At 38.9% G+C, this 26,171-nt stretch overlaps 1 protein-coding gene across 2 annotated transcripts in view; it reads left to right on the top strand.

Annotated features, from left to right (window-relative positions):
• Positions 1-13,061, top strand: part of mgat4c (mgat4 family member C) — a 109,744-nt gene extending 96,683 nt beyond the window's left edge. For both annotated transcript variants that reach the window (XM_006782339.3, XM_035915383.2), the window contains 3 exons: positions 6,218-6,369; positions 7,689-7,836; positions 8,510-13,061. In XM_006782339.3, coding sequence (XP_006782402.2) covers positions 6,241-6,369; positions 7,689-7,836; positions 8,510-9,666 — 1,434 coding nt within the window. In that variant the 5' untranslated portion in view covers positions 6,218-6,240 and the 3' untranslated portion in view covers positions 9,667-13,061. The remainder of the gene's footprint in view (positions 1-6,217; positions 6,370-7,688; positions 7,837-8,509) is intronic.
• The last annotated feature ends 13,110 nt before the right edge of the window (positions 13,062-26,171 follow it).

Genomic DNA, 26,171 nt, shown 5'->3' with positions numbered 1-26,171 from the left:
CCTGCAAATCTCCCGGCTTAATTGATTATTTGTGCAGAGCTGTATATCTGCAAGGTGCAGGATACCCAGGGGAAATAATGTAAAACAGATAACAAGATGAAATGTGGGAGAATTGCTTTCTGCTGCCCATTTTATTAATCTGTTCCTCTTTTCTTATTCGCAATAAGTTTCCCATTTAGGTTTTCCTATTACAGAAATGCTTCTTCACACTTCCAAAAACGTGGCCTAAATTGAATGTTGAAAGTTGATTCAAGCTGGCAAGAAATGTGTTTGTTAAGAGGTTATTTTGATTTTTGAATAGTACGTGGAGGGGCTCGCTGCTGTGTGTACCTGAGATTCCCAGAGGAGAACATTTTATTTTCAAATCTCTTCTTCATTATTCGGCCTTTTCCCAGTTCGCTGCCTGCATTCAGAAAAATAAATTCATTAAGCTGATAGTATACACCAACTATGTTTTTTTTTTTTTTAAAGCTATCCATTCAAATTATTTTCAAATTCAGGTTAGCAGGTGTTACGCTTCAACCAAGCTACGTGTTCTCCAAGGTGCAGTGGTATCGCCACAGTGGAAGTGACTTTGAAAAAACAACCTCCGGAAGATGGGATGTGAAATTACTGTGGAGCTCAACTCATGTTTGTGTCACTGCCGCTCTGCACCGTCCTATACCTTGTTTCATTTAATTCGGCCGAGCTCTTCGTTTTCCTTTCACAGCACTTGACAAAAAGAAAGTGGTATCGTTGGCATGCAGGACTGCTGCCACTCTGCACCAATCAAGCCACTGCAAATGGAGGAAGACAGGAAAACCTTTTGTTTTTGTTGTTGTTTTTTTCTTTCTGTTTTTTTGGCATCATATCGAAAGCTTGGCATTAGAGCTGCACATCAGGCTGGACCACACAATTGCCTTCTTCGCGCGGGGCAGCTGCTTGGTTTCCATTTGCAGTTGGCCTCTGTCAGATTTCACCATTAGAGGATGTGGAGGATGGGGGACAATTTCTGAATAAGTCATGTCGTATGCACTGCCACAGAAACGTGGAGGACGTTGAGGATGAATGCAGAGATTGCTTGTCAAGGTAGTTTAAGTCTAGATACATGAAAAAGGGATATTGCTTACGAAACATGTAAAAGCTCGCTTTAAAATTCTCACCCTTCATGATATTGTTTCAACTAATAGAAGTGTTGCATAATGAATCTGTTATTTGTTATGTGTTTTTTGTCTCTTTATTGTGGTAAAACCTTTACTTAGACTGTGGATTATTATCATTATTATTATTATTAATATTAATATTATTATCCTCATTGAATAAATAAACCAGTTCCAGCCTATAAACCTTTATTATTACTCTCCATCAACTTCAGTGTATCGATGCTCCCATTCAGTCAAGATTCACTATATGCTCTCAATTGTTCTTAGTGGTAACACTGGGAACATAAATTCTTCTTTTTCATTTTGTGACCGGTCCACATTAGAGGTCTTCTCATAATTTTCCAAGCCCCTTGTTTACCATTTTCTCTTCCTTTGGTGCTCATCTTTCTGCACAACAACATAAGCTTCATAAGCTCGCTGTGACGTCAAAGATTGATGGGCGAAAGATTTCCAGCTGAGAGTCATTTCCAACCCCTAAGGCTCTGGTGTGATACAACCAGGTGATAGTTTCCTTGGAGGATATTTGAAGGGGCATATTTTCTATCTTATCTCATCCAGGAGCAACCGAAGCATCGATCTTAAAGGATTTTTGCAGACTGCTTGTTATAGAATACAAAGCAAAGTATGCTGAACAAAAAATTACTAGGCTTGAGAAGTTTTGATCACGCTGAGCATTTAGTGGCCTAATGCCTAAATCAAATTTGGGAGGTCTTTACGGCCAGAGTGCTTGGCTTTTGTGACAGTTTTGTTGCCACCGAGCCCTTTATGCCTGTGTAACAGGATTTAACTTCTTATTGAGAGCACGGTTTTCAAAAGGCGTTTGGGACAGGCAGTTGATGCGACTTCAGTGCAAATGCACTGCTAGGCAAAAGCAAGCAGAGGGGCGGTATTGTGGTTTATTTGGTCCAGTTCACACACAGCGCATAATGGATATTTAACAGCCCCAGCTTGCTGGAAGTATACTGTGTCCCAAAATGGTGCTGGGGACATCCAAGGGGCTGTGTGACTGCCAGGATGACACACCCATTAAAATACACTTAGTGCATTTCACTGCTGCAGCTCCACTCTGGATTCATGCCACAAGAATAAACACAACAAGCCGCACATCCCACCCATTTGTTATTGGAAGCTATCGGTGAATTCATACAGCATGCTAGCGTATACCTGGTCTATGTTCTAGCGTATTCTCAGAGTAAGTAGGTGACACTGTTTTAGATGTTGTGCTATGTAAAATAAAATAAAATAAAACAAAAAAGTGAAATCTAGGGTAGCAGAAGTGAGCATGTTTCCCAGCTGTGCCTGTGGCAGAAGGAGGATCTCATCCTCTTCCTGCTCTGAGACCATACTGAATTATTGAAATAAGAGGCGCCTTTCTTTGTCTTGTAACTTGATGACAGACACTCAAGTCTCTATCCAGAGGCATAAACTCCTCCCCAACATTGGAATAGAAAGTTGTCTAATTGTAGCGTTCACACGGGATTGTGCAAAGAATTGAATTTGATTTAATTGTATGCAAAACGTCCCAACACAGCTTATGTTTGTGCAGATATCGAAAGATCTGCTGCTGATTTCTCACTAAGGAGGTTCTAAGAAGCAAAGAGAGTTACCTGAGCTCTTGTACTTGTAGCCATCAGCTGAGATTTCTCCAGAGTCGGCCTAATGATTCTTCTCATCATCGTGCTCCACTCAGCTTCCTCACACAATATGCAAGCGGTTTTGCATCAACCGTAGTTCTGCACGGTTATACAAGATGCATTTCAGACAGCTAGCATATTCCTTTCAGATATTATCTGTACTGCAGTAGCTCATGAAGCGTTCATGAAGATTGCAATTCCTCTTTTTGCAGATAAAATATTAACTCAGGTGTTCAGACTGCATATATTAGAGAAATATCTAGCAAAATGTTTCTTATGTGATAAAAGATATCGCCCCCTACAACTCAGACTGAACTGATTACAGTTCATTCAATAATATCTCAAGATGTGGTCTTACTAGAAGGATGGTGTGCTGCTGCAGCTCAAACAGCACAGTTTGTTAATCTGTAATGACGTCATAACCAAGCAGTTCACAACAAATGCAGATGTGTTCATCCACATCAGTGTTTTTTATATATAAACTTATATATAAAAAATAAGGAAATTTGTGTTTGATGAGTTATTTCTTTGTTATAACGATGCTTTTTTTGGCATCTTAGACCATTTTCCTATACTATTCTATTCCTATACTATTTCCTATACTATCCCACATTTGTGAGGAGAATGCATTTGTGGGTTGAGCAGCAGACTTGAGTGTGTGGGTTGCGCCCATTAAAACCTTGCCAAATCTTCTCTGTCAATGCCAGCCAGCCTATTCTGTGACCAGCACAACCACATTGGCTGACTTGCGATAAATGCTGGTTGAAAAATGGGATGCCATCCTACAGCAATGTGTGACCAAGCTGGTGACCAGCATGAGGAGGAGGCCGGGCTGTTTTGACTGCGTATGGTTCTTCCACATGCTTCTGAGGTCCCCGTTAGTTAAGTTAGTAAAACCTCAATCATCCAGTCCAATACATAACACCAAACAAGAGGCAATAGTAGAATAAGCTGGTTGGCACTGACAGATAAGGTTTGGAAAGTTTTACATACTCAACTCTGTTGCTCAACCCACACGTAAATGTTCCTTACAAATGTAGCACAGTTTAAGGGGAAATCAACCGGCTTCCCGGTAGTGTAAGATTTATTGCCAAGCAGCATATATATATATATATATATATATATATATATATATATATATATATATATATATATATACATATATATATATATATATATATACATATATATATATATATATATATATATATATACACACATACATACAGTTATGTCTGAACCACAGTGAGGTGAAAATTGCAGAGAACAGGCCGGACAGATATGTTAAATTTAGTTTTCAAGTGTGCAAAAAGAGGTATTGACTAGTCAAAACCCCAGTGAAGCTGACTCTTGGTGTGGGTGATCGATTTGTACGTGGTCATTGAACTGAGCTTAGAGGTAGTTTGTATTCTATTAGACATCTCATGGGCTTTGCAACAATGGAACAAAAGGGAATGCTGATGCCTAATTGCTGGCAAACAAAAGGACAGACACCACTTGCATCATGTCTGTGGACTGTTACTTCTGCTGCCGCTGTTTATAGGCTTTTTCTCCCTCAGTAGGTTTCACTTGTACATGTGCTTTGAGAGCTTTCTGCTCCCGTTGTGACTGAAGCTAGTGTGTATGGCTCTGTTCTAGCTGAAAGCTGTGTTTGATGTAGCTTTTATTTGTTGAATTGTTCATGTACCAACATTACACAAACTGTGTTCTGTATTTCTTGTACTATTAACGTCGGCAATAGAGAAATGCCACAATTCATACAACAAAACTGATTTGTTGAACGGAGAAATTGTGTGCGGAACATGCAACACATAAGTATAACTTAAGTCATATTTAGATATATATTAGATTTGATTGCACAAGTCTATAAATGGTGCTATATTGTGCTTCTCCTCTTCCTTCATAATCCCACTGTTGTCCTTGCACTGTTAGTAATAGTAGTTAAAATAGTAGTTAAAAGCAGACATTGAGAATGGTTTACAGGATTCAATAAAGATTGTGAATGTGAGTGCTTGCTTGGCGACCAAGGTCACCATTTCCCAATCCATCATAGTACTAAAATAAAACCTAAAATGTCTTTATATAAAATTATAAGTTTTTGACCTGAAGCCTGAGATTTTGTAGATAACTAGTAGTTATAATAAGTAATTGTAACAAGACAGACTGATAGATAGATGTATCTATAGCTTTTAAAGGATGAAGAAACTGTTTTGTGCATCACCATTAAAAATGATTCAGTTCCTGACGCGTCACTCTGGGAACCCATTGGCTAATCTGTTAACTCAGCAGATTTTGGGGGCTTTTGGGCCAGTGTATCCAATCAAGATTTGTTTTTTAAGTTCACTAGTTAATGTTTAGGAATTTATGATGCTATATGCATGTTCTGCTTTAAGGGTGGCTGTAGCTCAGGAGACAGAGCAGGTCATCCACTAATTGGAGGGTTGGTGGTTTGATCCCTGGCTGCTCCAGTCTGCACGCAATTTGAACCCCAAGTTGCTCTCTGATGTGTGATTGTTAGATAGAAAGCACTTAGGCGTAGAAAAAATTGCTTTGGTGAATTTGGGAAGGTTGTATAAAGTGCTTTGAGTGCTATAGACAAACCAATCCATTTACTGCATGCAACCAAAGCTGCCTTAAATCTGATTGGTTAATTGAACAAAACCAACAATGATGTCCTTTGGATAAAAACCAGTAGTAGTACCAGTAACGCAGAACAGAAAATGCCGTGACAGTTCTAAAATGTTTTGACTTTTTGCCCTTTTTACAGATTCAGTACTTTTGAATTTTGCACTGACAGAAAGGAAGACTTTACCTACGATGGGAAGCAAAAATATGTCATTGTAGTTAATAGATTATTGAAAGTACTTATTTTTTTGCAGCTTTAGAAAATACCTACTGACTAGCTATAAAAAAAACCGTTCACCCATTTTGCTCTCTCTTCTTTTGCCCTTTGTGTCTTTTCATTTCTTTCTTTTATCGACCAGAAATCGAAAATAAAGAGACGTGATTGAAAATTGAATTTTCCTCTCCTCTTGAGTGATGGTGGCCTGTAATCTACAATCATTATTCCACTATGAAGGAGTTTGCTAGCTGATGAAAGCAGGAAGAAGCATTGTTTTCTTTGACCAAGAAAGCACTGAAATGTGTGCTGTCAGAAATGGCATGAGCCTTCATCACTGAAGACCTAAAAATAGATTAAAGGGGAACGGGAACTGAACAAATTTACTGCTCAGTGTTTATTAATGTATTTGTGTACAATAAAAAAACCATTACCCATTACACTTGTGGGGGATAATAATACATGAAAGATGGTCTTATGTTGCTAAAATCTCACAACAGTCTGCTAAAGGCAAATTATCTGCAGAATCGGTGGCTGATGAAATTCAAAGCATACACTTCTGTCTTGTGTGATGTGTTTTTGCTCATGTTTATTTCGTGCAGATCTCAGCAATACTGTATAGAGCATGAGGCTGATGTGGAAATCCCTGGACAAGATGAGATGTCTGAGGAAACGCTCCACTATTCCCTTCCTCGGTTTCCTCATCACCTTCCTCCTCTTCCTGAACCTTTACATTGAAGATGGCTACGTGCTGGTTAGTCAATTGTTCTACGTATGCGCATTTGCAGAAGTGTTTTTTACAGAGCATTAGACACTTTATGTTTGCATTTCTTCTGGATGTCTTCTTGATGAACACTTGACCACATTTCCAGACGTGCTTCCTGTTTGATGTACAGTTGCTCTTTTGTAAGAGAGACATATTTAAATTTTAATGAGGTGGACACATTGAGATCATCTTTATGATTTATCATTTATTCATGATGCCAGCAACTCTTGTTGATCTCAGTATATTATCAGTGTTTGTTCTTTAAAATATTAAGGTGGTTTGCTTTTTCTCCTCACTGCCTGCAGGGGTTTAAATATTTCTTTCGTCTTCTGAAATGGAGGTTTAGTTGTGTCATGTCAATAGATTTGATATCAATATAAAGCAGAAAGAAATGTGTTTTCCGAGGCACACTTGAGAAAATAGTGTTTAAAGCTACTTAGCTAAATTTGAATACTTGAAAAAATGTATGTAATATGAAGTTTCACAACATAGGGGTATGTCTGCTGAGGATGAACTGCACAAAATAGTCAAATGTTCCTGGTCAAACACAGATTTGGGGTGTGTGAGGGGCTGCACTGTCAACTGCAATGTTTTTCATGAGTTTAAGGCTGTATCAGTGGTTCTGTATGTTTAGAAGCCTTGTAAAGTTTTATCCAGTACTGAAATGATCAGCAGTATCCTAATATACACAAACCCTAATACACATACTATACATATATATATATATACTATTTCTCAGCTATCCATCGACCTGGCTCTTCACAAAATGTATCTAGTTCTTCTTCTTCTGATCAGGAAAATAGGAAAATTGTTCTTTTAATTTTTGCACATAAAGAAGCTTAATTACAGGATAAAAGTACTGCTAGCTACTAAGCTATACACTTTAAAACACCTGGAAGCAACCCTTGTTGTGATTTGGTGCTGTTGCGATTGTACATACAATAGACTTGAACTGAATTTAAACTGAATACTCTGAAAATCAATAGATGTTAATGCATGTCAAAGAGCTTCAATAATGAAGGAAAATGATTTCAGTCTTAAACTTAACTTAAACAGGTTTTCCATGTTTTCTGCGGAAATGTTTAAATATGTATAATATGCCAAGACACAATTTTTTTACTTTTCATTTACTTGTAAAAGGAAACATCTGATGTCCACCTTATTTGATGCTGCGATGTGAAATACTTTATTTATTTGATAATTGGGAACTTTAATAATTTGCATAATTAGATTTTTTTTGCAGATTTCTTTTGTGTACATCAGTTTATAATGTGTGTGTGTGTTTTTTTTTTAATGTTTTGCTCCAGGAAGGGGATAAAAGGCAGCTTAGGGAAACATCAGTCCACCCTTCAAGCTCAGAACGATACGTTCACACCTTCAGAGACCTGAGTAATTTCTCTGGAACCATTAACGTCACATATCGCTATCTCGCTGGTACCCCACTGAACCGCAAGAGTAAGTTTACTGTTTCTTTTTAATAGAAATTTACATTGAGTCTTTCATGGGCCGGGGCAAATTACAGTGAATTGTATTTGCAAGCAGAGGATGCAAAATTAAATTTAAAATCTGTGACATTGGGATTTAAAGCATAGCAATAAAGCGAAACTGCTCCACAGGGGCTTCTTTACCTCAACATTAAATTCTTCTTTAGTGCTTTGTGCTTTATTCACAAAGCTTTTATGTCTATTTTCCCTCATAGACAATAACTGTGTGCCGTTAAATAAGTGAGCACTGAGCACAATTGTTTATTCAGCAAAAATATTTAGAAAATGCTTTAGATAAATACAAATGCATTCAAAAATTTGTATTACATTTATTTTCTCAAATACTACTGGTGGACTTTGACATAGTTTGAATTCAAAGTGACTTTCAACTACGCTGGAACTTTGGTCATGTGATAAGGGCTGATTGTAAATAGAGATCAGCTGATGACCATTTGAAGGCTCAGGAAGCAACTAATAAGCATACCGTGAAATAAATTTATTTAAACTCTAATTTCACGTTTACAATTTTGGGAGTATATTTTCTCAGACAGCGTTGAAACTTATGCAGTTCATCTGAAACCTGTCCTTTAAAGATGTTTTTGGAAATAGTGGTCAAAGTTGACATTCATATTTTTTATTCACAGAGTATCTCACCATCGGGCTCTCATCTGTCAAAAGAAAAAGAGGAAACTACCTCCTGGAAACGATCAAATCCATATTTGATCAGTCCAGTTACGAGGAACTGAAAGAGATTGTGGTTGTCGTCCATCTGGCGGACTTCGACCTGGTCTGGTGTGAGAACCTGGTGCAGGAAATCACCAGGAAGTTTGCACACCACATCATAGCTGGACGTCTCTTAGTAATCCAAGCTCCAGAGGAGTACTATCCGTCTCTGGACGGATTGAAAAGGAACTATAACGACCCAGAGGACAGGGTCCGTTTCCGCTCCAAGCAGAACGTGGACTACGCTTTCCTGCTCAACTTCTGCACAAACCTCTCCGACTTCTACATGATGTTAGAGGATGATGTGCGCTGCTCCAGGAACTTCCTGACGGCACTGAAGAAGGTGATCACCTCCAGAGAAGGTTCCTACTGGGTGATGTTGGAATTCTCCAAGCTGGGCTACATCGGGAAGCTGTATCACTCCAGAGACCTGCCGCGCCTGGCTCATTTCCTGCTCATGTTCTACCAGGAAATGCCCTGCGACTGGCTCCTCATCCACTTCAGAGGCCTGCTGGCACAGAAGGACGTGATCCGCTTCAAGCCTTCACTGTTTCAGCACATGGGCTACTACTCCTCTTACAAGGGTGCTGAGAACAAGCTGAAGGACGATGACTTTGAGGAAGACTCCATAGACATTCCCGACAACCCCCCCGCCAGCCTTTACACAAACATCAATGTCTTTGAAAACTATGACGCCACCAAGGCTTACAGCACAGTGGACGAATACTTTTGGGGAAAACCTCCCTCCACTGGAGATTTCTTTATTGTAGTCTTTAACAAATCTACCAAAATCAGTAAAATTAAGATTGTTACTGGGTCTGACGACCGGCAGAATGACATTCTTCATCACGGAGCTCTGGAAGTAGGAGAGAAATTAGTTGGGACTAAAAAAGGCAAACAGTGTTCCTCTTATATCACATTAGGAGAGTTTAAAAATGGCAACATTGAGGTCCATGACGTAGACCACAAAATAGCCTTTGACATTGAGTGTGTACGCATTGTGGTCACAGGCAGCCAGAAAGAATGGCTCATTATCAGAAGTATAAGTTTATGGACTACACAACCCCCCAGCCAATGATGACTATACAGAGACTTTTAATATGTCATAAAGGCAAAGGTTTTTATTATTATTTAGTAATGTATGTATTTCCAGATTTATTTATTCATTTTATATGTATTTATTGATACTCGTTTTGATTGCCAAATCAATCTATAGTTTTTTACCTGCAAGTTGTACTCTTAGTGGAGCATCTTCACAGTCATTCTCAAGGACTGTTCAGCTGACCTCAAAGTGTTCATCAACACATGTTGAAGTGTTACAGGAGTTTATCCATTTCAGCTTTTGATAGCGATCCTTAATACACGGCTGGGTGATAATTCACTGTTATTGTTTAGCAGCTTTAAGTAATATCATGTCATAATGTTCTGATTGTTGGGTTTTTGTTTTGCTTTGACTATTCTCCTGCCCAAAGGAAAATATGGTTTACAATTTCAGTATTTTGTTTCTGTAACAAAATACCATGAAAAGACTAAAACATACTATTTTGTACTCTCTATCTCCAGTCTGATATACAGCATGCTGTTTCTCAGTGTTGTTAAGCTCAGTTATCCAAAATATAATTTTATCCTGTTGCTGCTCTTACATGGTTGCCAAAGCACTAAATACATAATAATGTGTCTTTTGCTTACGGCGCCCAGCAGTAACAGCAGTGGAGTTCAGGCATACTTTTAAAAAAATGTGGAAAGTTTTTGAGAGATCGAGCAGAGTTTTTGTGTTGGCTTTTTTTTTTCATGGGAAAGTTGTGGGGAAATTCAGTTGAAAGTGTAGTCATTAAGAGTTTTTCTTCATACATTCACACATTTAATATGCTCAAAATGATAACTGTGAAAGACAAGCACCGCATTGAACACCGTCTAGGTCATAAATGCATGATTATGCGTCCATTTGGTGTACAGTATCATTGATATTTAATAACTGTCAAATTTTAGAAACTGTTGAGCTGATACTACGCTCAGTCATCACACCCACTCACCCATTAGTAATTAAAATAACTATATATTATTTAGGAATGTTTTTGAAAGCTTTTCAGGAAGGCACTTCATGTAAATGATGAACACAAATTTTATTTGTAGGACAGTGTACTACTGATTTGCTGCAGTTTTTTGTTTCGGAGTATTATGACGTACTAATTTATAATTGAAGGACTTATTATTAAGTGTAACATGGTATTCTTTAAACAACCACCTTATTGAAAATCCTGTAGGTTTTTTTTGTTGTTTGTTTCTTTGTTTTTTTTGTTTTTTTATCATGACGGACAATGAACTGGCAAAAGTGTAGCCCTTGGATTTCTCTCTGAGGATGTCCCCTCTTGACCCTTAATCATTTTCCAGCTCGAAATCTCATCAGGAAGTGTCAGAGGTCATTGTTGCCTTGAATATTCATCAAGTAACACCAGATTTCTCTGCTTTAAATATTCTTTCCTGTTTAATCGTCTTCTTAGTTACGGGTAAGGCAGATGTGTGACTGAGTTGAGCTCTTTTTCAAACACTGTATATCCTGTCAGCGCTGCTGACGGGAGAGCACTGTTTGTGTTCGCCCATCTTCTCCAAGAGCTGAGATTAGATTGCACAGTGAGAAATGGGCCAGGTCTGCTCATACGACTCTTTCTTTTTTTTTCTTTCTTTTTTAACAACACAGTTTTCCTCCTAGTAAATTGGTCTGTGTTTGCCTCACTCTCTACACCAGCAAAACAACATCTTCCCTGGAGCTATAAGATCTCAATTCGTTCTTTCCCCAGTGCTGGGCTCTCACTCCTTCACTGTTTCTGCTCTTACATGGTTGCTTCTCCGTGATCTTTGATCTCTGTTCATACAGTTTCTTTTGGGGGAACTTGCTTGAGTTTCCCCTGAAGATGCTTTTGGGCTCCCCCTCATTGCTCAATATTGTTAATCTGCTAACCTTCTAAGAATTAAGCAGAGACGTGGCATGTTAACTTATCATTGCCATGATACCCAAAGCAGTTCAGTACCATGCTGTTGTGTGATCAGAATCTGCTATATGTCACATTAGTTTCTAAATTGAAGTGGTGGCAAGAAATGTTTACATTGTACCGATGTTCTTTAGGAACATGCAGCGCACGCAGGTCATCATTAAGCATGCTGGAACAGTTTTGTACAGCTTTGTTCCGCTTGTGTGATAGCCACCTGTTTCGTGTTTTCCCTCAAGGTCTTGTTCAGTGTTACAGATCGAGACCTTTCACAGATTGGCTTGTACTGCAATCTTGAAATTCTCCCTGAGCAAATCCCCCATGTACTACCTGAAATGAAATTAGAATGCCCATCACCTTACAATACGGCTTATTGTTTTTCCTCAACATTTCCCTGAGAAAACCACTATTCATTTTAGTAAATGATTCCAGGACCTGCATGGATCAGCTCCTTGGAGGGGATGTTGTTTGAATGGATGATGCTTGGAAGCACAATTTACATTGTGCTGTGTGTGTGTGTGGCATCCTTCGTGACACGCATTGCGGTGCCAATTCAACCCAGTTTCACCTGCTTATTACCTGCCTATGAGCTATAAACACATGATGTTACCACAGGGCAGTTAGCTGTTGCACAAGTGGTAATGGATAGCTTTAATAAGCCTCATCTCCAAGCAGTGCAACCATGTTGTGAAGGTGATATTTCTGGAAGAGAAATTGCTGTCTGATCTTTATATGAAATAAGATGTCAGCTAAAAGTAGCCGCACACTGCAGAATTATGGACAGATTTACATCTTGAGGATCAACAAAGCCTGAATAAATTCCTCAGAAGAATATCAGCAAACTGCTGTGCAGAGCATTCTTTGCTATTGGCAATATGTTTGGAAACCTCAGTTCATACTATGGCCTTGGGTGAACCGCGTGAAAAGGATCCATTATACGTTTGTCTTAATACTTAAAGGGCCCTTTAATTTTCTTAAGGTTGCAATTGTCTAAAATCAAAGAGTAACTGCATCAAACCTCACTGCAGGAAACTAACTATCTAAGTTGTTCAGTTATATTGGCTTTGAAGGTCTAGTCCCCAAAGCTCTGAGTAAATGATGACTGTGTGAACGTGATGTGTGGGAGTTATATGAAATGTGAGCTGTCTTCCAGTGGAGCATGTACAAAGTGCATGAACAGAAGCATTTTCAGTGGATAAAACAACTCCTTTTGTATGTAAGGATCTATGAATTATTGTTCAGCTTCTGCTAATGAAATTGTTCTGAGTCTGTACGTAGAAGCCTACCATTCACAAAGTTTGGAGTTGACATGCTGTATATTGTTAAGTGGAGCGGGTGTGTTAAGATGTTGTTTCTGTGTCTGTTTTACTTTCCATCGTTCTCTAATTGGTACTGTATTGTAAGATGACATATATTTTTTTATACATATCATTTCAAATGTTGTATTGTAAATGCTGTATTTAAAAATAAGTTAGATTAAACAAATGAATGCTTACTTTGTTGTGCACTGACTTCTAAGACACACCAGTGAGCTCAATGGATCACAACATACTGAATATATGTCTGCAGTGTGTTGGGGCTTGAATCGTTGCTTTGAAAGCCCAGCGGATAACTAAACAGCATTTACATGACTCTCGATCAAGAATGTTGATCTGCTTTTACCTAAACTAGTTTTGCTTCAGTGTGAAGAACGACATTAAAAAAAAGATCATACTCTTACAACATACAGTTTCACTAAAACTAATAATTGACATTCGAAGTTTCTTTAAATTTGCAGCAAGAGCGAGCCTGCTTTACTCAGATGCAGTTGTAGCTTAAAGCAGAAAACATACATTATTCATTTCAATATTCATAAGCTTTCTGCTCTTTTTACTGCATACTTAATGAAAGTGTTCTGATGATCCCAGAGAAATTGGGGGTGGTGTGTGAGGGGGTACTGTAACGTTTAAAGCTTTGTGCTCTTGGCCCATTGGTCAACACGAGTCACATATTTTCTGAAAATGCACTGTCAGGCAAAAATGCGTTCTGAAGCAAACAGTGTTGTTAAAGTGGCACTTTATACAGTCTAACATGCTGTATAAGTTTTATGGCCGGTGTAAATGGATACATAAGCCTCTGTACGGTAAGTGTCTGTTTAACATGTGCCCAGTGCATTAAAAACAACACCATCTTTTTTTATATATAAATACGGGCATTTTACAATTTACAGTGTTATCAGCAGTGTTATCTCCACTTAGTAGATATACACTTAAACAATCTATTTAAACCCAACTTTATTTTGTAGAACGTTGCACAACAAAATGTACAAATTATGACAAAAAATAAAACTAATTAAATAAAGAAAAACCCATGTTTGATTATATGAATGGGTGAATGAGGCATATTGTATAGGGTGCCTTAAGTGCTCAAGTACAGTAGAAATCCTCATATAAGAACCAGCCCATTTACCATTTAATATGGGAAAATAAATGGGTTTTCCAACAGTTATAAGATTAATTGCCAATAAGCACTGTTACAACAACAATACAAGAAATGATCAACCCAACATAAATTCCTTTACTTTTTCTAAGTTCATATGAAGAGCCAAGATGATATCGTTCATTTTACACATTCCTAGGCCATAAAATGATACATCAGCACAATCTGCTAGAGCTGATTCTACTTTTTAATTTATTTTTTATTAGTGAGTGACTTTAGAAACTAAATGTTTATGTATGTTTATACACATGCATACGTACAATTAAAAAAAATCAAGTTCAAAGTCCATTTCCCTTCACTTCAAAGAGAGTTTAATTCATCAAATGAAGACAATTAGTGATCATCACTTGAACAAAATATGGAGGAGGCTGTCATGAACATATATTATCTCATATGTATGTTTTTTATGTATGTGTTGTTGGTTTTGGGGGTTTTTTTAACCAGAAATTAGTAATCTTAGAATTCAAGAGATCACATAATCAGAAGTGTCTCGGTAGCTGTAACCTAAATAAAGCTGAACTACAGAAGAAAAAGCCACACAGGCATGTAAAGAACATGCAAACTGCACACAGAAGGAGGCTATCCTGGATCAAACTCTCTTGCTGTGAGGCAGCAGCAGCACTAACAGCTGAGCCACCATGCTGCTGTCAAGCTAAAAAAAAAACACGTTTAAAAAAGCGTTCTTGGGGGATTTTCACTTTTCTGCAAGAATTCGATAAACACAAGTGACAAGGTTATTTCCCAGCAGTGCGTGAGTGAATGAACATTTCATAAAATTTTACAAAACCAAAATGAACAATGTCACTCTTATCTATAAAACCTTTCACTGAATCAGAGAGAGTCAGGGAGTGCTTTTAAAATATAGAGAAGCATAACATATTAATTAGAAGGAGTGGAATAATTCTCACTGACAACTGGAGTTTATTTAATCAGTAACGTCAAACAATGCTAAAGATTTAGATTTCAAATTTGAATGCAAACTAACTTTTTTTATAGAGGAATGGTACAGAATCAATAACTTCAATCACAAATATTAGGAGTTTCATGACATGTTTAATAAAGGAGTTGGGACTTGATAGCACTGGCCCTGTTTCAGAGCCTCTGAGTGTTTTGTCACAGTCGTCTCTGTCTCGCTCCACATGCTGCCCTTCAAAGTCATCCAGAACCAAATGAAAGGTAAGCATACATGACGACCCGGCACCCGAGAAACCACGGCTAATACACACCATGAAGGAGCCAGGGAGGCAAGTAAAAAACCAATATCCCACATAACAAGACCTGCGCTGTGCACAGTGGGAGACATCGGCCAATCAATGCCGTGGTTGCCATGGTGCTGCCAGCACGAACCTGCACAGGAGGAAAAACCCCACATGATATCAAACTGATATGGATTGTGTGGATTTCCTCATTTGCCTCTTGATCTGTCCTGCACTCTCTGGGAATTCAATATTGTAGATGGATTTTAATTCCACCTCACATGTCTATTAAGAAGCTGCAGCAATGTGTTCAGCAAATCAAAAGAACAATGGGCGAGGCTTGTTTGTTATTTTGGCTGCTTCTTCTCTTAAGGTGCAGATGCAATATGCTGTCATGCACACAGTAGTGCAGCATCAAAGTTGTATATAGCTTTTGATTGGGTCCATTTTGTGCCTTGTGTTTTATGGAGCTCTTACAGCACAGACCCACCAGCCAGGTGCACTGGCTGAGGTTGGGCCAAGCTGGGGAAATGGTGGAGGAGAGATAAAAGACATATTGAGGAAGCTGAAAAGAAGTGTAATGAACAGGCAAATGGGCAAGTACGGGGGATTTGAAAGCATTGAATTTGAAGCGAAGCTTAAGGTAGAGAAACACAAAGCAGGTGCAGATGATGAATGACTCGTAATAACCTGGCTAGCAACCTGTGATTGTGTGCCTTTCAGTGATGGAGGGGTCCCCGAGCATTTTGGTGCTATCGTGTTGATGAGAAGCCAGTTACAATAGATGCTGAGATGCCTGAGCCAGCCTGTGCTGCTGGTTGTGGAATCAGAGTGCATTCCTAACAGCCAAAACTATGATGAAAACGGCTGAGGGTAAACAAAAAAAAAACATATGACGCATTTGATCATCTTTTGTTTTCAGATGGTGGAAAAGCGAAGCAATGAGAAGTAGAATCTACTTGTGCTGACTGGAGGCTTCAGCTTTCATCAGCAACTGTATGTAAACAGCAGTATACTGGTATTCTTAACATGAGAAGCACGATTGAATGACGGCATGAATAGAAGGAGTGGTGGAATGCATTTATCTGGCATGTAAAGTTTCAGTGTACTCATACTTTCTATGCTATAATACTTTTCACTATATTTTTGGATGCAAATATTTCACTTTCTGACCTCTGTGCAGATTATTCAGACCTAAAATTGCTGTTCTTACACTGAAGTTTGTATCCCAGTATCAGGTGGGTCTCACACTTTGGATATGACAGGGTAGCATTAGCAATTCTTAGCCATAAGACTATGTTGTTTATGTTGTTTTGAATAAAAATTTCCCAAGTATCTTTCTCTGTCACACCAACCCTCTGCATATCCTCCCTCAATACATCTATGACTCTTCTCTGTGATCTTCCTATTTTCCTTCTGCCCAGCATCTCTATATTCAATATCCTTTGTCCACTATATCTACCATCCCTCCTCTGCACATATCCAAACCATCTCACCCTTGCTTCTCTAGCTTTGTCTCCAAACAGCTCAACCCTAGCTCTCCCTCTGATGTACTCATTTCTAATCTTGTCTATTCTGGTCACTCATGGTGAAAATCTTACCATCTTCAGCTCTGCCTCCTATCTTTTTGTCACCAAACGTAGATCATAGCAGGTCTAGCACCACTATTATCTTGTAAAGCTTCCCTCTCACTCTTGCTTCTGTCCTTCTGTCACAAATCCCCTCTGACACTCGTCGTCACCCAGTCCACCCTGCCTGCACTCTCTTCTTTCACCTCTCTTTGGTTTGGGTGGTTGACCCCAGGTATTTAAACGTATCTACCTTCATGACCTCTGCTCCTTGCATCTCCACTGTTAGTCTCATTCGCACACATGTATTCTGTCTTGCTTTGTTTCCTCTTATCTGCAGAGCATACCTCCACCTCTCCAGGTTCTCTCTCACCTTCTTTCTACTCTCAGTACAAATCCCAAAGTCGGCTCCAAACCTCAGTACACAGAGACTCCTGCCTGAGTCTCATAATTTAATACTGTTAATATACAGTTTCATCACGTGAGTTCTTTATGCAGTTCTCTGGAGGAGAGGAGTAGCTCTAGTTTTGTTGTTGTTTCTGATTTTTAAAGACTCATTTATTTCTGCTATGTGTTTGACATGTCATCATGAGAGTCTGGAGTGGTTGATTTACTTTTAGAGCAAACTTCAAATGACCAGTAGAGGAACTGACTGTCACACATGGGGGGGAAAAAAGTAACGGCATATAGCTGTGTAGGTCATGAGTTTAATTACATGGGCTAAGCCACAATCTCACTGCATAGATTATCCATTGCAAGGGCAGGCAACCTCAAGAAAATTCTTTTCATTTGCCGTCATGATGTTGAACATTAACCACGAACCCGCCCAGCAGAACACTGCGTGCTTCCCTTTAACAACTCCCATGGCATTTACAGGGTCTTCTTGAGGAGTGGAGATAAAAGGGACTGTGCTGCAGGCGCTGCTGGAGCCAGCTTCTGCCTCAAAGTGTATAGTCCCTACGGCGAATGAGAGTTTAATCGCTCCCAATTGCTTTGCTTCACAAAGGTGTGACCCCACCCCCCACCCCCGTCCCCCCTCTCCTGTTCCCACCACCACCCTCCCATCTGTCTCTCATTGTTGCCAGCGAATAAATCTTGCCGCAGGGAGATGTGCTGCTACTTTTCCTCAGTCTCCTCTTCCCTAAAACCTTCACTTTCAGCTTTGTAATGCTTTCATCCAACTGGGAACAGGGAAAGGAGTAATCAAAACAATTACCTAAGTCCCATTTCGTTTCATATGAGACTTGTCTTTTTTCATGTGAATTGTCTGCCAGGATGAAACAGGTTGTGTCTTGGGGACTTTTTGTGGAACATCACACAGGCAGCAGCTGTCACAACACAAGAACAGCTTCAGTGGCATGCTGGTTTTACCAGCAGGTTTATCACTTGGCTCTTTCGACAAACAATTACCAAAAACAAAATGAAAAAGAAGAAGTGCAAAAAAAATTCACTTTAGTTATCAGAAGACCTTCATGGTAGAACTTATAGCACTGTGTAGAAAACAGACAACGACAGTGCGCGTTTCGCTGTTATTACCTCTGGGGATTGTTATCTATTTTCTCAAATGATACAAAAAAAAGCTTCCTCAGTGACAAGCTTACCTCACAGTTTGCCTCGTGATTAGCCAAACAGATGAGAAAAAGGAAAAAAATAAATATATATAAAAAAAAAAGCCAGGCAATATTTTGGCAGATCAACAGAGCTTTGACTTTGATGAGACAAAATGAGCTCACCACAAGATATAACATATTTCCTGGCCCTCCCCACTGCTCATATCTATCCACTACAGTAACTCTCACACTCTCAGGCATGTTGTCCGAAATTGTAAAGGCCTTAATTAAAGATTAATGTCAGGGTTTCTTGCATGCGCCGCTTAGATAACACATTTCCCAGGGCGCAAAGCTTAAAACCGCACAGGCTGGACACCAGATTTTTCAGCTTTCAGAACAAAAGCTCTCAGTTCTCTGGCCAACCAGATCTTTTCAGCTGAAGGACAAGCAATAACAGCTCCGCTACTGTCTTTTGCAATGCCACCAGTGTGACTGAGGATGGGGTGGGGGGGAGGGGGGGTGTTTTAATTATCATAGACAGTCACAGTGACACAATCAGCCAGTTGAAGACCCACTGCACCAACCGCACGTCCCTCTTCCTCCTCGAAACAATTACTGATCCTTGTCTTATTCATGAAGCCTGCTTATAATGCCAGGGCATCCTGCAGAGTGGAGGGATCTGTCTGTGAGAATCAGCCTTGTGAATGCCTTTCCACACACAATGGCGTACATGTATGCACAGCAATTCAACCACGTGTATGCATGTGTGCTTATGTAAACATGTGTTTCAGCAATGTCAGACAGATGTAGATGAGATCTGACCAGCTCCAGTGGAGCGCCCCGCAGTGCCGACAGTGCTGCAGTCGGGCTTGTAGCTTTAACTGTCACCTGAAAAACAACGTCTTGTCCCATCATCTCTTCTTTGAGAACGATAAGATCCACAAACAGTGTCACAGCAACCACACAGCGACATTAACTTACATGTTCAAAATCAATATACTAAGTCTTATTGTGAGAGAGCTTGTGTAGGTGCAAGTGAGATAACTCTGATGGTTTGAAAGCCATGTAATATAGCCCTTTCTGAACACCTACGCTGTAGCCGTCTCTAAATAACAAGTGTTAAAAGAACAAGAAAGAAAGAGACTTTCATAAAGTAGCGAGAGAACTCTGCAATAACCAGCAGCTGTCTTAGCCATAAGATAACAAATAGTTCTGCAGCACAGAGTGTCATATTTACTTAACTTTTCTGGAGTTAGAGAGACTATGTTACTGCTGACACTTTTACTGTGAGAGCACATCTTGAGCCTTACACTTACAGTGAACGGCAGTTTCAGTCATTAGTTTAGTTCGGTATCGCCTTTGTAGCTGTTAAGGTGATGGTTCAGTTTGCCCGGTTCAGCAGCGACTTATGTGTGGTACTGGCATAATTATACAGGTGAACTATGAAACTGTGTCAGTGATCATACAGTATCCATAGCTGTAGTTCTATGGAGAATGCATATACATTGCCAATTTGCTTGTTTCATTAGCAATAACACCAGGAATAGAAAAGCCAGAGATGGCGTTGAATGGGTGAGGTCCATTGGTTTCCTTTATCAGAATGTGTGAAAGGACTTTCTGATAAGCCACTGACAATTACCAAAGAAACAGAGAATAGCCTTTGTTTAATTAACTCAAGTCAGATTAGCAAGAACATTTACTGAAAACGTACCTAGTAGACCCTGGTTGTGTTATCCTTGCAAAAAAGACCGGATTAACACTCTGCCAAGCCAAATACCCATGGCTGCCTAAAGCTCAAAACTCATTATCTGTGAACTGCTTAATTCGATTAACATTTGCTTAAATTAAATATTTAATTAGTTATAGACATGTGATAGTTGTAGACATATAAGACATCCTGGGTAATGTGTTATCCAGGCATGCAAACAAACATATCAGGCATTTCTGGCATCATTGTCTTGCTAATCATGTCAGTCATGTCAAGTTTCTCCTAAGTATTAAAGCTCCTAATCCCATCTTAGCACATCTTAGTAACATCAGTTGAATTCAGTTTTATTTATACAGCACAACAGTCGTCACCTCAAGGTGCTTAAAGTAAAAACCCATTTGGCTAGGGTGAGAAGGAAAAACTCCCTTTTAACAGGAAGAAACCCCTGCCAGCCATCTGCCACAACTATTTGGGAGTAATGGATAACTATAGGCCAACCCTTAAAGGTTCTGACTGCCTCTGTTAACTTAAATAAATGTCATGGGGTGTTTTTGACTTGGCATTTTGTTTGTGTTCTCGAGTGGTGGCGAACACTGAACTGAGTCTCTTAAGCCTTTTTTTTTTTGTTGCCCTTTGTCTCTGTCTGCTGTCTAACTAACCAGGGAGCATTATTCACAACTGACATTGACAGCCTTACCTGTGACAATAAACTGCATTGACATGACCCTCCCGTCACTGCCCTTGCTGAAGGCTTCGGTAATGCAGCCCATATGCAAGCCCTAATTACTTTCTCCGATGGCCCCTGCAACAAGGTCATACTTGTTATGCCACTGTCCCATCCACACAATCAGATTTTTTACAAAGGAAGCTAATCTCATTCCTTCACAAGCCATTATCTTGATCGGACTGGCTTTTTACGCAATTTGCAACGCTGTCCAGATGAGAGAATGACTTTCCTTTAGGAGTGAAGACGCTCCCATCAGCATCCCAGTGAGAAGCTTCAAACTGTCAGCCAACATCCACCAACTCCAAATTGGAGTTAAATTGAAGAGGCGTTCGGCTGGAGAAAGGCCAAGACAAGCAGGCCAGAGCACTGCTGCAGCGGCAGATGTCGATGAAGGTTTTTAATGGAGTTGAATTAATTCACGCAGGGTGTAATTTGTCCCGTGGATGTGGGAGGCGTACTAAGCCTGAACTTTTTCAGGGTCACAAGAGTCATTATATTGATAGACATCTGCTGAGGCAGCCTGCAAATTTGCAAAAACTGACAGATCTGTTCTGATGTTGAGATAATGATAAATAGCATTCCTCCAGCGCGAGGCTTGTTGTAAAGCCAGAGCTGCACCCTCACATATGTTTGCCCAATACTGAGTAAATAGAGAGCGTTAAAGTAAATAACTGCCGATTTACTCTCCTAGTTAATTTTCCAAAATTAAATTGGCCAATTTATTGTTGAGTGAATTCTGTGCACCATACCGTGGAAAGGTTTTGGCTCTACAAGTAAGGATGATTTCAAATGCATGTAAATAAAAGAGCTTTAATCTACCAGTTGTTAAACAGCAGAAGTTCTTCTAAGCAGTTTCTGAAAGTGTTTAGCTTTTAGCTCTCTGTCTAACATCAGCCACCACACTTCTGTTACAGGAGTCGTTGTTCTTGTAGTTGAAGATAGTGTATTACTCTGGTTGTATATCAGTGACCTCCTGTAGACAATTAAATGAAGAATCTGAACATCTGAGGTGCCAAAAGCCTTTGCATAGTACTTTATCTTTATATTAAAGCTAAAAATCCAATCCACATTTGTTTTTTCTATTCAGAAACATTTGAGAAAGGTTGTCTGTCTCTATTTGTTAGCCCTGCAACAGACTGGCAACCTGTCCAGGGTGTACCCCGCCTCTCGCCTTATGGCAGCTGCTGTGTTCCCCTCATGTTTGCTCACCACTCTTTTTTTTTTTTTTGTGGTGTACATATTGTGGAGCCTTCCCGTCATCCTTTGTCATGTCATCCACACAGCCTTCTGTTTCCCTTGCTCTGATTTCTCTGAGTTTCCCAAGCGTGTTTGGGATGTTTGGATTCTTTGTTATCTTTTGGATTTGGAACTTTGTAATTTTCTGGACCAAGGAGCATTAAAGCTTGTTTTAAAGTTTATTCTTGCCAGTCAAGCATTTGGGCCCATAAAGGTTTGTCAGCCTTATAGTGTTTCATGGCACTGCACAGCAGTCAAGTGTCTGTAGCATTTATGAGGCTTGATGTAACAGTACCAATCTAAAGAGAATTTGTATAGCTCTATTTGACACTGAAATAAAGTTCTCATTCTTAATAGTTGGAAGTACACTGTTGTAGAATGTGATTAAAATGGACCAGTTGTAGTAATCACTGGAGAAAGACAACATTTGTTTATTAAGAACATTTCTTGTTCATTTGTTGTGTGATTGTTAGACTTCTCTTTCTAATAATTGCAGGATTTGTATCTCACAACATACATGCCTTGAAATGGCTACTGCTGTTACCTGACACTGTATGCATAAAACTGAATTAACTGAATAGAACTGAATTACAATCAAATGACCATTTCAGGATTCTGACTAAAATCTATTTAAGCAGGAAATTATTACTAAAGAAGAACCAAAGGTTAGTCTTGAAATGGTTCGTGGTTCGTGTCATCTCCTTCCCTCTTCCCACACCAGTATAGCAAGTGGTCTGGATTAGCTTTGTAATGTACTGCCATCTGCTGGTAGTGAACGTGCATGTGCACAACTAACAAAATGAAGCATTTTGATTTGTTTACAATCCATCTTTTGAAATACATTTTTCCTGACTGAAGCTAGGATGGAGTATTGTAAACCAAGAAACAGACCTGTTTAATATAATCATAATATCTGTTATTATGTATCGTGATGGGTAAAAGCCTGCAGGATATTGCTATTGCTTTTTGAACTCTTAGTTTTACAATATCCACAACTAAATCACTTAAAAGGTTTCCTTGATCGCAACACAAACAAGAAACACTGCAAAGAGACAACTTACTTTGACCTTTTCACTAGTTTTATTAAAAATAAACTTGCAGTTAAAATGTGTTGCTGAATGTAAGTCGCAAGAGCCTTCACAATTGTGAACGTAACATCACAGGGTCATTTCTTGCATTGATATGACTTATTTTGTTAAGCTTTGAACATTTTTGTTTATACAGAATATTGACAGTCTTTCTAAACAAGTATAAGATTATAAGCACGGTTGTAGACTTAACTGATTTCCAGACGTTAACAGCTGTGAGGCTATGAGGCCACAAAACACCACAATACTGCCCTGCTACAAAACCTGTTTCAGTTTAAAGCTGCAACTACAATTACAGAAATGTGTTTTCATTGACGTGTCATAGTATGTAAAAAATGATCATTCCAGTTTTTCTTAAACAGCATATACTTTTCTGTTAAAAATTTAAAGTTGACCAAAAAAATCCCAATGCTCTCACTTTATGATGCAGATTTCTACAAAGATTTCGTGACTGTTCTTTCTTTTTTCTTTTTTTTCTCTTGATATGTGACTCTTCCCCCTAAAGGTATACTTGAATTTCTATGACAGCAGCCATTCACACAGTAAATCTGAAGTAGTTACACAACACCGCCATCCACTGCCCGTGATGGGCGCATACACTGGTGGTGGCCACCGACTTGAAAAGAATAATAATGAAGGTTGTCTATATGATATATTTTTAACCTTTGTTCATGCAAAGTTTGACCTTTCCTTGTTACACCTGATGTATTTGATGTATTCAAATGGAGCTATTTGAAACATTCTGGGGCATTCAGCTGTGCAGAACTACCTGGTTTAAAGGTGCGCCGGCAGTAATTTTGGTATGAAAGTTTAAATGGCTGCTTTAAAACTAACTGACTTGATAAATACCTGCAGTAACTGGAGTGAATGAAAAGCTAGAACGATGATGGTTGCATATTATTTCATCTCAGCGATGTAATTTAAGTTCAGAGGACCTTTTACCTTTTTTGTGTTACATTAAGAAAAAGATACCGAATGAACTCAGTTGGTGAATATCATAAAAAAGAAATTTAACATCCACCTGTATCCAGGAGCACAGTTAGATTTCGTTTCACATGTGGGACTTTGAGCTATCTGTCTCTGAGATTTCATCTGTCACCCCAATACAAAGGAGGTGAACATCATTTTCCTTTTAGGTACTCAAAAATTGAGAAATTACATTTGAAGATTTTCTTGTAACCTTTCCCTGACAGAGAAATGGTTCCACTGAAATATGACCACATCGAGGTCTGGGGATTATCCCTGTCTCCAAAACGCTTTTTTTTAAGGAGATAACGAGTCCATACCCAAGTATGACCCTTTACTATCAGCAAGGCTGGACATAGCTGTCCCTCTTAGAAATGCAGTTTTGCTTTTTGATTCTTTTTCGTACGGGATTACGTGTTGTAAGCATGTTTTGAGGGGACTGAGTTCAGGTGAAATATCAGGTGTTGATGGTAACATGAATTTTTTGTGCCTGATTTCTCACTTACCTTCATCTCAAAAAGTGTTACCAAAACTTTTGTACAACAAAGAAATCCTTTGTACCTAATTGTTTGGCTCAAACCTGTTTTGAATAAAAACAGCTTTTCCTTTGCGTCAAACTCCAAATCTAATCTTCTCACATCACCTGCTCTCTCAGGCAACAAGATGAAGCCATCCCAAGTGTGTGTTTGCCTGTGTGTTGCACGTCATCCAAGTGCTTTGGCTGTCAAGGTTAAGAACCAAGTTTCAAAGAACACCAAAGCTTTTTGATTTAGAGAGGAAACTGGCATTTATTAAGGCCAAGACCTCTCATTCGCTGTAGTAAAGGTGTATTTCATCTGCTGAAGTCAAAGGGCCCCTGTGCTCCTTTGAAAAATGCTCAGCATAGCACATGCTATTAAGATCAATGTGTTGACATTAAAGGCGCCACAAGCTGAATTTTAACATCAAGAAATCATTACAGCATCAGTGTTCAGACCTGACTGTAGTTGCAAGTGGATCCCCAGTCAAAGAGTGGCAACATTTTTTCATCATATTATAGATTTTTCACCAATCTATAAAAGTTCCTGTTGAAAAACACTCATGAAGGAGACAAACGCCGTTAATAATAAATTACATTGCAACAATGCTGCTACTGGCAAAGTCTACTATTTTTTCCAAATTATAAATGTATCTTAGGGTATGTAAAATTCCATCACTGATATTTGTATAAATGATTGATTTGAATTCCAAACAAAAAAAGACATAAATCAAGATTGCAGATTGCATTATTATACATAAGAATGGATGTCTAAAGAACAAGGTCATTCTATATTTCCATACTAAGAAATATAGAATAAGCTTTTTGGTCTTATGGAAGACCAAAAATCAACAGCATGTTTGTGCTTTTTTTAAAAAGAAAAAAAAATGATTAAGCATAGCTAACATTTTAGGCACTATTTGTGTTTCATTTCTAATTTGTTGGGATTTTTCTAAGTGCATATCAATCCATATTTAGGATCCAGCAGCCCAATTGTAATTTTATGCACAATAAAGTACTGAGTCCTAAACTAAACTGTGTTCACTGAGATTAAAGTTGATAAAGAATGAGGACAGATGAGAAATTAAACAGCTCCCACAGTATGGGTCCACAGAGACATTTTTCTATGCTGATGAGAGTGCTCTTTTCCAAGATGACAAAACTTCTATCCATGGGGCGCAGTGGGACTGAATTAATGATGAAGGTGAATAATATGCTGTGGCCTTTGCAGTAACCAATTTTCAACCAGTTGAACAGTGTTGCTTCTACTCTGTGTTTCCATGCATGTCAAATTAGAGTTGCAGAGACTTGGAGAGTTTGTGCTAGACCGACCTAAGCTACTGGTGATACGTAGGGAGACATAAAGTGTCTCCTGGTTGATGAGTAATTGAGGAGTAATTTGTTGTAGGTTGTGATCCCGTGAATGCTAATTAGGTATTATCAAGGATAAAATATGAGACAACCTAGCTAAGTCGTTACATAAATAGAAAAGGCAGATTGTCACATTGAGCTGGTTTTGTATCATGAATCCTTTAATTTCTGAAACAAAATAGATTTATTTT

This window comes from Neolamprologus brichardi, chromosome 7 (assembly GCF_056152115.1).
Source record: "Neolamprologus brichardi isolate AB-2024 chromosome 7, ASM5615211v1, whole genome shotgun sequence".
NCBI lineage: Eukaryota > Metazoa > Chordata > Actinopteri > Cichliformes > Cichlidae > Neolamprologus > Neolamprologus brichardi.
This window is presented reverse-complemented; position numbering and strand designations above follow the sequence as displayed.